At 46.1% G+C, this 12,922-nt stretch overlaps 2 protein-coding genes across 3 annotated transcripts in view; one reads left to right on the top strand and one right to left on the bottom strand.

Annotated features, from left to right (window-relative positions):
• B3GALNT2 (beta-1,3-N-acetylgalactosaminyltransferase 2) overlaps positions 1-11,308 on the top strand; it is a 59,333-nt gene extending 48,025 nt beyond the window's left edge. Inside the window, exons 7-12 of one of the 2 annotated variants that reach the window (XM_031016831.2) lie at positions 254-332; positions 4,893-5,076; positions 7,611-7,736; positions 8,256-8,511; positions 9,105-9,161; positions 10,935-11,308. In XM_031016831.2, the coding sequence (XP_030872691.2) occupies positions 254-332; positions 4,893-5,076; positions 7,611-7,736; positions 8,256-8,511; positions 9,105-9,161; positions 10,935-11,081 (849 nt within the window). In that variant the 3' untranslated portion in view covers positions 11,082-11,308. The remainder of the gene's footprint in view (positions 1-253; positions 333-4,892; positions 5,077-7,610; positions 7,737-8,255; positions 8,512-9,104; positions 9,162-10,934) is intronic. The other variant, XM_081824315.1, reaches the window with a different exon arrangement.
• Positions 11,309-12,231: 923 nt separating this feature from the next.
• The window catches only part of TBCE (tubulin folding cofactor E), a gene marked incomplete at its 5' end in the record, with an annotated part of 21,177 nt that continues 20,486 nt past the window's right edge, over positions 12,232-12,922 (bottom strand). Inside the window, 2 exons of the mRNA XM_081824317.1 lie at positions 12,232-12,541; positions 12,695-12,786. Of these exons, the coding sequence (XP_081680443.1) occupies positions 12,449-12,541; positions 12,695-12,786 (185 nt within the window). The remainder of the gene's footprint in view (positions 12,542-12,694; positions 12,787-12,922) is intronic.

The raw sequence follows: 12,922 nt of genomic DNA, 5'->3' as shown, positions 1-12,922 counted from the left end.
AGACTATGATTCTGTGTCAGTTGGAATTCTGAGCACTATGGACTGCCATGTGCACCCGATCTTTAATATAGTAACCAAGAGAACAATCAGATAGCAAAAATAGGAGAATACTGATGTCATCCTGATCGTGTGCGTCTTAGATGGGTTTATTGCTGTGGAGTCACATTATAAATTTTGGCACATCAGTTTTAAAATAGAAGAAGTGTATTTTTAGTAATGAAACACTGAGTACTTCTGTTCTTGTTGCTTTCAGGCTGGGGAGGGTGCCTTGCCTCACGAATTCATGGAAGGCGTGGAGGGGGTTGCAGGTGGTTTTATTTACATCATTCAGGGTAAGTCTTGAAAGGTGAAGGGCGCGCTGAATTCATGTACCTAATCTTACTCCATACTTTGACAGAAAAGGTGATTTTTTTTTTGTCATTTAAAAAAAGACACATATATCCTTTACTGATACATAATTCACATATACCTTACCCTGGTTCACAGCATAGGAGAGTTCTGCAAGCATCTCCACTAACTCTAGACCATTTCCATCACTCCCAGAAGAAACCCTATGTCCATTAGCGGACACTCCTCATTCTCCCCTCCCCCAGCCCCTACCAACCATTAACCTCCTCACTGTCCTTTCTGACCGTAAATGTAAGGATTTACTTCTGGGCTCTCACTTGTGTTCTTTTGATCTGTGTGTCACTCCTTCTACAAGTTCTACACTGTCTTGAATATGTGGCTTTCTAGTAGGATTTGACATTGGGAAGTGTGAATCCTCCAACTTTGTTCTCTTTCAAGATTGTTTTGGCTCTTCTGGGTCCTGCATTTCCATACGAATTTTAGGATCAGCTTGTCAGTGTCTGCAAGCAAGCCAGCTGGGATTTTGAAAGGGGTGTCCGTGAACATGTAGAGCATTTCAGGCAGTGCTGCCATTCTGACAGTAAGTCTCTGATCCATGAACATGGATCTCCTTCCATTTACTTACGTCTTACTAGTTCCTTTTAGTGATGTTTTGTGGTTTTCAGAGCACAAGTCTTACATTTCTTCTAAGTTTATTCTTAAATATTTATTCTTTTTGATACCATTATAAGTGGAATTGGTTTTTACATTTCATTTCTAGATTGCTCATTGCTAATGTATAGAAATACAATTGATTTTTATATATCAATCTTGTATGCTGCAATTTTGCTGAATTCATTTATTAAGTTACTAGTTGTGTGGGTGCCTTAGGATTTTCCATATACAAGATCATGTCATCTACAAGTGGGGATAGTTGTACTTTTTTTTTCCCCCCCAATCTGGATGCCTTTTATTGCTCTTTCTTGTCTGTCATGGCTAGACTGTCTAGTACAGTGTTGAGTAGAAGTGGTAGAGCAGATATCCTTGTCTTGTTCTCGCTCTTAGAGGGAAAGCATCCAATCTTTCACCATAACGGGTGATCTTGAAAAATCCATGACCTTGAACTTTGTTGGCCCCGTGTGGCTATGTTTGGTTTATGCTGCAGCCAGGTGGGGACTTCTGCAGAACTGCTAGACCGTGGCCATATAGCTGTAGTGGACTTCGTGCTGTTGGTCAGTCAGAAGGGAAGAACCTTTTCTTCCCTGACCCAGCAAGCGAGGTGCATTTTGATGCCTGCATCTGTCCCTCTGTTGGAGGTGGCCCAGTGGACTCCGCTTCCCCTCCTGCTTCATGTGGACGCTTTCTCCTCATGATGTGAATATGTAAACATAGACTCCATCTTTCAGAGAACAGTTTCTTAAATGCTTCTCCTAATATATCACATTTCAAGGATGGATTTGTTAGATTCCTTTAAAACTTGGGGTCAGGAGCATTAGCTTAGAACTGTAGAGGGAATTTTGTTGTGATGGGAGTGGCTGTGTTTGTCTTCTTGAATCATGCTTATTTAAATATCTATCTATGAATTCCTGAGAATTCTTTAAGAAAGAAGAATTACCCTTGATGCAGTTGCTCTTGGCCACCTGTCCTGCACATTACCTGGGGAACAAAGGTGCCCAGTGGAATTTCCGTCTTGACATCTCAGAGCTCTGCAGAGGATGGATTCCTATAAAAGAATTAGGACCCAGCTTCCCTGAAGGCTGTCAGTGACTGGGGAAAGCAGAGCAGACCCTGAGAGGAGACTCTTTCGGGACCCCCTCGACAGCATGGTGTTGAGGATGGGGCACACCCCCTGTTTGAGGCACTGCATGTTGTTTGAGGATGCAAATGGACTGTGGCTTTTTTTTTTTTTAAGGTTTTATTTATTTATTTGACAGAGAGAGAGCACAAGCAGGAAGAGCAGCAGAGGGAGAGGGAGAAGCAGGCCCCCTTCCGAGCAGGGAGCCCGATGTGGGACTCAATCCCAGCACACTGGGATCATGACCTGAGCCGAAAGCAGACACTTAGCACACTGAGCCACCCGGGTGCCCCAAGACTGTGGCTTTTTTTATTTTTCATTTTTTTGAAAGCATTTTTATAGTGTTTCCTCCTAGAAGTAGTTGTATTCTTATATCACCCGAAAGGGTAGCCTGGAACAGATACATGGGTTTTGCCCATAAACTTGCCATTAAAAATAGAAATTTAAAATTTAGAGATCGTTAATTTCAGTCCAGAGATTTTTCATAAAACTATGAGACCACTCTGCCAAGGAAGGCATCCGCTTAGCTCACCAAGAAGCTAGCTAATAGCCCAGCCCTGGGGAAAACTCAGATCAGAAGCTCAGGCAGCTTCCTAAGGCAGTGCAGACGTGGGGCCAGGGGCAGGTGTAACGCACCATCTGACTGGAATATCCAGCACCTTCCCTTCTTTTACTGGTTCATTCCCGAATGTACCACCAGGAGCCTTTAAAAACTAGTTTAAGGGGCCCTTGAGACTCTGTCACTAAACTGTTCTACAAGGAGCAGCTCCTGTACCCTGGACAAAAGCTTGTCACAATTTTTCTGTCATGGAGGCTAAAGGAATAAGGTTTGGGTGAGGGACAAATTCTTTCAAATAAGACTGAAATAACTCAAGTTGTAGGCTAAAGAAATGAAAATGAATAGATTGTCTTCTGCAAATCTCAGTATAAATTAATTTTTTAAAATCAGGATCTAAATGCTATGAATTGGTTGTACATGAATTCTTAAATTTTGTCGGATATTAGCATCTCTGTCCGGGCCCTACCTCAAGCTACAAAGTTAAAATCTTCAGAAGTGGAGCTCAGATGTCTGTATCTTAACAGGCTCGCTAAACAGACATGATCTTCCAAACTTTGAGAGGCTGTAAACTCTGTGATTCTTTTAAGTAGCAACTAGATAGATCATCAGATTTAAAACACACACAGATCTATTACTTTATATTCCTGGTTTTCAGATATATACAGTATAAAACAAAAGGTGTCATTTGTTCATCTGAAAGACCTATATTTAATTTCTGCTCTCATCTTATTACAACCATCCTCCTGTTACTCCAGTTTTCAAAAGCTGTCACTTTCCTTCAAGTTGTTAAATTGTATATACTTTATCTTTGAAGTAAAGGGATATTACAGTAGAATGTAAGAGCTGGTGGGGACACAAGGTCATTCAGGCTTGTGTTTCTCCAAGGGTAGGCGTCTGTGGTCCACGTGCCTCAGAGTTCTGGGAACACACATGTTAAAAACAGAGTCTTGGGCCCACCCGAGACGTGCTGAGTGGTTAGGTTTGGGCTGCAGGAATGTATATGTCAAAAAGCAGTCCACTGATGTCGTCGTCCTCCCCCTCCTCCTCCCTCCTTCCCCTCCTCCCCCCCCCTCCCCCGATGAGAATACAGGCCCAGAAACCTGCAGCTTGCCCAGCATGTCCCAGAGCAGCAGAAGCAGAAATCAGATCTAGGCCTCCTGACGCGCAGGCCCCAGGCTTTCCCTTTGACGTTCCAGAAGGTGGGGTGCTAAACTACTCTGTTGTTTCCTCGCCCTTCAGCCACTCACTTTATTTTTTAGACGTTTTCTCTAATTTGAGTGAGACATTTGAGAAAATCCTGCCCTAGTGAAAAAGTGGCTGCCTTAAATCCATAGGATTTGAGGACAGTCCCTGCGCAAATGTGACAAGTGATTCATTAACGTGTGAGGTAGTAAACTGATGACTTTAAGCACATTTTTATTATGAAATATCACAGATATACCAAAAATAGCGCTGTAAGAAACAGCCGTGCCCTTATTATTCAGAATTAACAAATGCTTACATTTTGTCATATTTGCTCCCTTTTTTAAAGAAAAAACCATTACAGACACAGTGAAGCCCCATCCCAGCTAGCTGTCTGGCCCTGTCCCTCCCTCCCCTCAGAGAGGGTGCCCTGTCCTGAAATTTGTGTGCACCCTTCCCTTTCTTATTTTCCTACTTTCTACTACATATGTACATTATCTTTCCGTAACATGCAGTTTTGAGGAGAGTATTTTATCACTGAGGTCCACGGCATCATATTGAATCTATCAAGTAGAAACAAAGGTCCTTCCCCGCCCCCCTCCCAGCATCATTTTTCAGTGCCATTCCTCTGAGCATGCAAGATCAGGTTAATTCTTCTGCCTGCTCTTTTCCATTACATGACTGTCCCAAAGGCTGGCTACTCTCCCGTCGGGGGGGCGCATTTAGGCTGGTTCTCTTTCTCCCGTTAGAAACAGCGCTGCCAGGATCGGCCTTGTGAGCATGTGAGATGCAGACCTGTGGCCTCCCACGGCCTTCCCAGCTGCCGCTGGACCGCTGTGCACAGGAAGCAGCTGTGGACCCTGCAGATCCCTGCGGGGTGCGGGAGGGCCTGCTGCCCAGCTCGGCTGTCTCCCAGCTGCTCTCCGTTAGGTCACTCGGGGAAAGGGTGCGAGCCAACAGAACGTTCCACGTGCTGGGTCTTCCATTTGTGACAGCATCTTTCTCCATCTCTCAACTTTTCCTTTGTAGAAGGTGATGCACTCTTACAAAACCTTCATTCTCGCCCTCGAAGACTTCTTGACCACAGAAGTAATCTCCACAGGGAAGACGCCTTACTGAGGGAGGAGAGCAGCGTGTATGATGACATTGTTTTTGTGGATGTCGTTGACACTTACCGAAATGTTCCTGCGAAATTACTGAACTTCTACAGATGGTAGGTGGTAAACATGTGGGGTAGGTGGAATTTGTCTTACTGTTCTTTGGATGTAGGAACAATTTATTGACATTAGACCCCTGCATTTTTTTTTTTTTTTAATAAACCAACCCCAGAACCCCTGAACAACTAGGATGTGTGATCTATTATATCCTGGTTCTTTGTGAGGACTGAAATCATGCTGCTTTCTCATTCAGATGATCAGATCCGTGATGTGAATGATTTTTATCAAAAGTAGGGCAAAAGTTGATTTTGGGTCGTTCTATTCTGTCTGAGTCAAAGTCAGTCCTGTGAGTCATTGTCTTGGTTGCCTCAGGCCAACACCAGATGAAAATCAGTGAGTTTGAAAATGGCCCATTGTCAGTTGTGATCATACCCACTGACCTACATGACCTGTGTATAGTTTCCCTTGAACCCAGGTTACTGATCTGAATTCTGTTCAGCCGAACATCCACATTCTGTTTCCATCCTCTTCTTCATGCATTTAAGAACCACTTGCCCTAATTCCAAAACTTTTCTGTAAGACGAAATCCAACAGCCTCCCATAACTTGCCCACCCCTACAGGATTTCTTCGACCTGGGTTGTGACTCCTGCCTTCGGACCATTAACGGCAGCAACAATCCTAACTACTCTTGTTTATATGTACAGTTAACATGATTAGTTACTCCAGGGTCCGCTTACTTGCTCTTGAGCCCTGTGACACTGTCCACCCTCGAACTAACCCAAACTCTCTCTGTCTAGCCTAAACCTAGAGTATTTCCACATCTGTGTCTTTTTTTTTTTTTTTAAAGATTTTACCTATTTATTTGACAGAGAGAGACACAGCGAGAGAGGGAACACAAGCAGGGGGAGTGGGAGAGGGAGAAGCAGGCTCCCCGCAGAGCAGGGAGCCCGATGCGGGACTCGATCCCAGGACCCTGGGATCATGACCCGAGCTGAAGGCAGCCGCTCAACCAACTGAGCCACCCAGGCGCCCCACATCTGTGTCTTTTAAAACTGGATCAGGGAGCTTGTTTCTTGGTGAGCCCCTAAGTCTGCCCCTCTCTCTTCTCTGTTGCCCTGGGCAGAGTGGATGGATATAGTCCTGATTCGTTTATGGAAGGTCATGTTTCACGGCTAGGGCAAGTTAATATAATTTTGGAGTCACCCTGTGGCTAGAGGGCAGATAGATTGGAAATTGAGGTGTGTCTAGAATACCAGGGTTATATCTGGACAACTGTACTGAGAAAAAGAACCTTCTTTAGCTCAAGGCCCTTGAGAGGGGTCCCTGTTGTATGGGGGCCCAGGCAAGAATGGAAAGAGTTCAGTGAAGGGTGGGAATGGAGGTCCAGGAAGTGGGAAATCGGATTGTGGTGTTCTAGGACTTTCTCTAGGGAGCTGATTCCTGGTTGTGGAAGTTCAGTGTAGTTTATCTGTTACCTGCAGTTTAAGTCTTCTCTCCTGTACTCCTTGCACATCTCTGAGCTCTCAGTCGTCGCTGCCATGGTCTGTCTCGGGCCACCCTCTCCACCTGATCACCGGGGACAGGCTAACGGCCCTGGGCTCGGGGACCCGCTCCCCCCTCTCCTGTGCCACCTGTCCGCCGTCCATGCTGTAATGAAAGCTGCCTTAGTCATTCTTTCTTCAGGTGATTCCTCAGTGACCGCAGTGTCCTTTATCACAGAGCCCCTCCTAATTAGCAAATATTATGTGCTCCTGTGCTGTTAATTAGAAATGAACTTTAGAAGCACGGGGTTGTGAGCTTTGGTGTGGACCTGTTGTCAAATTCACCATTCTTTGACCGAAAAATGCTTTCTCCAGATTTCTTTTATTCAGATTTCTGTCATTTGGTTCCCTAGCAAGACTCTGGGTTTTGTTTTGTTTTTTAATCAAAGGTGGACAGGGATTGGCAGTGTGAAATGAAGAAGTCCGTTTTGTCTCCACTCACCCTTGTATGTCTGGGTAAACGAAGTCACCCTCCTGGGCCTTCCAAAAGGTCATTTATAAGAGTTTAATTGCTGGGAATCGTTTCTGAGGGGAAATACGTGTCCGTGTTACAGCTCAGTGTTTTAAAAACCATCAAATACCTGAGTGGAGTATAACTCGTGGCACCGAATAGAGCATCTTGCACAGCAGGGTTCCGGGGGAGAGCCAGGGCGATGCTTGTCCTCTGCCTGTCCCCTCACCGTGGGCCCCGTTAAGAATCCCAGTGACAAGGTTCGCATGTTTGGCAGCCTGACGGGAACAATGTCACAGAAGCGTTTGTTTGCTCATAGGTCCCACTTCAGCCAGATCTTTTTTTTACTGTGTTCTTTTTCTTTGGCACCTTTAAAATCCGCTTGGTGCTTCTCTGTGTTATGCCACTTAATGAATATCAAGTGAGGATTGCATTCGGTAGCAGCGGTGTTCTGAGCACATGTTCTCAACCTCGAAGGACGAAGAAACTGAACAAGTGTGCAGGTCGTCCAGGGCCGGCTCTTCAGGAAGATGGTAGCGATGTCACCGCTTCCTTTCCTATGGACGCAATGACCCTCGTATTCCCTTTTGCCAACAGGACTGTGGAAACAACCAGCTTTGACTTATTGCTAAAGACAGATGACGACTGTTACATAGACTTGGAAGCTGTGTTTAATAGGATTGCCCACAAGAATCTGGATGGGCCTAATTTTTGGTGGGGAAAGTAAGTTAAACCTTGTTAGCCCTTTGGCTTCACGTACCTGATCAAAAGGAATTCATTTAGCATGAAACACACAAGCAAAATGTGGCCCAGATAGGGAGCCTCCCTCCCCCGCCCCCCAGGTCCTGGTTACTGGATGTTATCAATGTACAGTCAGAGGGAAAACCTGTAAAATGAAGAACTTCAGGCTAAGGTAATGAAGGAGGGGAAGACGATGTGGCTTTTATCGTCATGGCCTAGAAATAAGCACTACTCACGTGAGGAGCTGCCGTACGTGGTATCTTGTTAGAAGAAAGTTGTGACACATTTCTGAAATTGTGCTGTTTCTTCAGGAATCCAATATGGATTCATGATCTTCTTTAGCATATGTACACATGATGATGCTCTGGTACTTTCAGAAACTCCACAAATGTAACTTAGAGAATTTGATGCACCAGTCTTTCACGTAACACACCTGCTAGATAAAGAACGCCGTTCCTTAGACCAAAAAAAAAAAATGTTCCTCTTTCCTTGCTTTTACAGCTTGGTCCTTTGTAGTGATCATAAAGGGGTCCGGCCTAATAGTGGTAGGACAGCCGTCACGCCGACACGAAGAAGCCAACTGTTTTTGACTCTCAGTTTCAGACTGAATTGGGCCGTGGACCGGACCGGCAAGTGGCAGGAGCTGGAGTACCCCAGCCCCGCCTACCCAGCCTTTGCCTGCGGCTCGGGGTACGTCATCTCCAGGGACATCGTCCACTGGCTCGCTGGCAACGCGGGCAGACTCAAGACCTACCAGGTAGTTCCGGATTTCTGACCTGACGGTGTACTCTTCACACCAAGTCTCATCCAGCCCGGGAGTCCGTCTCTGAGCACAGAGCCAGCATCCCTGGGGGAAGGCATGCTGTTCCTTCTGTAGAGGAGTCACCCTCAGAGGTCAGGGACACAGTCCTAGCCTCCAGATCCTGGCTCTAAATTCTGTTCCTAAATCTTTCTTTGAGCCTACTTACTAGGTTTTCAGACTCCATTTACAAGTGTAGTCCCTGGAGGAATGGAAAGCTTGGCATTCACAGGAAGGAAGACTGTAAAGCAGGGGCTTTCTTTTTTGCTGATTCTGGTGACCGCGTCACTAAACAGCCCGCCTAGCAGTTGGATCCACTGTATCGTTTATACAGCCGGTGCTAGAGGTGTGAGGCCCCCGAGAAGGGCTGTCTTGTGTCCAGTCATTTCATCATGGTGGGTGTCAATGGCCACTAGCTGTTACTCCGTGTACAAGTGTAATTACAAAGCCAAGAAGTGGAAAGATGACTTATTACGGGAATGTGGGGCATCGTGTTTAGAGATGATACAGCATTTAAACTTCTGCATTTAAATTTCACGGGGCGCATACAGGGTGAAGACGTAAGCATGGGCATCTGGATGGCAGCCATAGGACCTAGTCGATACCAGGTAAGTGAGCCTGCGGGGCGGCTAGCCCTGGGGTTCTGAGGAACTGTGAGGAAATGAGGTTTCTGGGTCAGACGTTGGGCAGAAACAGTGACTTGAAGGTCTGTCATCAGAGCTGTGCTCTTAATGCTCTTGGTTTAATTCCCAGTAATCCACCCAGGTTCTCATATTTTTCTGAGTTTAAACCAAAAAAAAAATGTTTGGATGGAAGTTTCCTACCCACAGAGAAGAATTAGGTTTTTACATGTTTGATTAGAAATTCTTTGTAGCTTTAAAATGTAAGGAATCAGGGGTGCCTGGCTGGCTCAGTCAGTAGAGCATGCAACTCTCGATCTGGAGGTCATGAGTTTGAGCCCCATGCTGGGCATAGTGATTACTTAAAAAAAAAAAAAAACAGACCTTAAGGAATCAGCTGGCTGAAGTTTCCAGCAGCGTGATGGTCCAAGGACCCTTCAGCCCTTCTGACTGATGAAAATAAAACACTGGATTTAAAATACCGGAAGGTGTTTTTGAAAATACACTGACCGCTGAGCCAGGGAAAGAAAGAAATAAATCTGCAGAGACCAGAAATGGAAGAGAGGAGGCACGAAGCTGAGCTTCGCCTCAAAGCTTTCTGTTGAATTTTGGATTCTTGCAGCTTCCACTTGGCCACAGAAGGTGCAGGGGGCAGAGGAACATGCAGGGCCCCCTCACTTCAGGGGTGAACGGGAGTAAACCCGCATCTACTGGGTCAGCTGTGACAGTCTGTGTCCTATTGAAGTGCCAGCTTTGACTTGTTGAACACTGAAGATAATTTTCTGTGTCTGATTGTGGTGATAGCTGTGTCGTTTGTGGGTCTGTGTAGGCTGATGTGTCCACAGACCGTTGCTCATGGAGCTTGTTTCCTGATGTGTTCAGAGACTTGTGTGTGTAACCTCATGTTCCTTGGAAATGGAGGCATTTAAAATGCATTCTTGCAAAGAGGATTTATGTTGTGTGTGCCTTGCACCGAAGGGCATTCCCATCTCTGATTGCATTGTTGGAGAACGTGACTCCTGCCATATACCCAGCTAAGTGCAGGCTGGGCTTCCAGATGCTCAGGGCAGACCCCTTTCCATCGCACCCAGGGTCAAGGCTGAGTCGCAGGTTCTGTTTTCTGAATTACACACACACACACACACTCCTCCTCCCTCTCCCCCAGGTCTGTCTGGCACCTCAGGGGCCCTGGCTCTGAGTCTCCCTGTCGCTGGACGTGGCCTTTTCAAACCCCGCAGAGCCTTCAGGGCACGTGCTTACCCCGGCCCCTTTGCCCCAGTGTCTTCTCCTTTGCCACCGGCTCAGCCACGCTTTAACAAGGCGCGTTTGATAGTACGCAGCATCAGTGTGTTCTCAGACCGAGCGAGCTTCTCTGGCTCTGTGTTCTGTCTCCGAAGGAGGCTGGTGCTCGGGACTCAGGCTGAGTCCGTTTTGGTCCCTCGGGTTCACCTCACCCACATCGGCTTCCCTTTGCCAACTCCACTGCAACCCTGGGCAGGGCCCTTGACTCTCAGCTTGTCGTCTGGGAAAGGGAAAGGGGTCCTCCCTCGCCGGGTTTCTGGAGAATTAGCTAATACTTGGTACGGCCCCCAGAATGTCGGACGACTCCGCGGGGACAGCCGCAGGGAGCTCCGTGTGTGCTGCCCGGGCTTTCTGGTCACAGAAGTCCCTCTGCCGCCTGCCGGGCCCCCCCCCCCCCCCCCGGAACCCACGGGCTCAGCCCCACGGCTCCCGAGTCACTTGTGTGTGGTTTGTCGCCAGGACGGCCTGTGGCTGTGTGAGAAGACATGTGAGCCGGGCATGCTGTCCTCCCCGCAGTACTCGCCGCAGGAGCTGACGCAGCTGTGGCAGCTGAAGGAGCGGTGCGGGGATCCTTGTCGGTGCGAGGCAGCCGCGGGAGGGTTTTAACCGGCAGCGCTGCGGGAGCGGGCGCAGGAGCAGCAGCGTGAGCGGCCACTGAGCAGAGTCCCCCGAGAGCCCACGGTGGGGCAGCAGACGCCTGGCGGCCCGGGATAGTGCTCGGTTGGCACTTTTTACCTGTAACCAACGTGATCTTTCTAAATGTTTGCACAGAATGTCCTTTTTAAAAATCAGCTGATCCTGTACATAACAAAAATTTTATTTCTATATTGCAAGACTTTGAAAAACACCAAACTGTTTTATAAAACAAAAAACATTTCTAAAACCTGATGTATCATTTCTACTTTATAATTCATTACCTATCACTTTTGGCTAAAATTGGCCTCGTTCAGAAATCTTAGTAGCCAAGAATGTGAATTCCAGCCTGGATTATGGAATGGCCCTGTAAGGCATAATTAGGAAAATTAAGGGCCAAAAACAACTCACAGAATGCTGTGTGGTCACTTATACCAAAGTTTGGGAATGGAAATGTCTGAATGAAGTGGGCAACTGGAAAAGGAACCCATATAATTCTCAGTTCTGGACCTTGGTTTTAAAGTTCACTTATTTATTAAGTGAGCTAATTACAGTTTTCTTTTGCCATTTAACATAGATCCTGAAGGTCACAGTCTAGTACTATTAAAAAAAAGCTAAAATTCTGTGGCTGTAAATCGAATACCTCTCAGGGTTTTAGTGACGTAGGGAAAGGATACAGCTAAATAGTGGGCACTTAGAAAGAATGAATTTTTTCTTTCCTCCTGTCATTGTGTAATGTTTACCTAACCTAACTGAATTCTGATCAGAGATGGAAATCTTCTGTAGAAGAATATATGCCCAGCTTAGGTACAACTGTAGGGAAAAGCATATAATGTATTTTTGTAAGTACTCTTAAAAACAGTGTGACGGAGGGAAGAGATCATAGCATACGTTATACATAGAAGAGGCGGCTCCCTAAGTTTAAGGGACATTTCCCAAAATGACTATCCAAATCAAACCTTTTAAAACTAGTAGTATCCATAGAGTTCCACTAAAACTGGTCCTATGACCGACATTATGTTCAGATCTCATTAGACTAGCTAGGTTCTATTTAATATTTAAATCTCCACATACTGAAATGTATAGTCATGAACTATAAATATGAAATAAAATCAGAAAATCATTAGTAGGTGCAAAGCCTTTATTACTACTGTTATATACAAGCCTAGAAATGGTCTCTTCCCAATGAAAAATACCACCTTTTCTATACTTAGGGCAAGGTGTAAAACCTCTCTCTTTTTCTAACAGAACTGTTCCAATAAATCCTTTATTTCCGGTACCCCCCCCCCCGCCCCGAGTCAGGATAAACAGTGCAGTCCCCGAACTTTCTTAGTTCACTGTTACCATCGCACCAATAGACAATCTCCACTTTCCACAGAATAAAACTGTAATGACTGCTGGTCATTTTCTAGTTCAATCTCTCTGCCAGGCATCTACAAATAGAACAGAGGGTTGGGGTGATAAAGACAGATCCGTCTTAATACATGTGCCCCCTCCCAAACAGAGGTGTATGTTTCCCATTTAGAAGCAACCCGTATCACACTTGGGGGACATAAGCCAACTCTGTGTTCTGCTGGGCTACTTACTTTGGGGCTTTCATAGGACAGCAGAAGTTCCGACACAGGAACTTTGAGAAGACGGGCCAGCAGTCCCTTCACCTTCTGAATTGTCATGGAGTCTGTCAAGGAAAGAAACACCCTCAGTTCTCTCGAATGACAGTTACGTGTAGAACTAGCTCACCTGCCAAGACCCCAGTCGCAACGATTCACGGTACCCGGTTCCCCGCGGCAATCAGCAGGGAGAGGCTCGCCCAC

Source organism: Leptonychotes weddellii, chromosome 6 (genome assembly GCF_054177405.1).
Source record: "Leptonychotes weddellii isolate Sample4059 chromosome 6, ASM5417740v2, whole genome shotgun sequence".
Taxonomy (NCBI): Eukaryota; Metazoa; Chordata; class Mammalia; order Carnivora; family Phocidae; genus Leptonychotes; species Leptonychotes weddellii.
The sequence above is the reverse complement of the archived record's forward strand: the minus strand, read 5'-3'. Positions and strand labels throughout refer to the sequence as shown.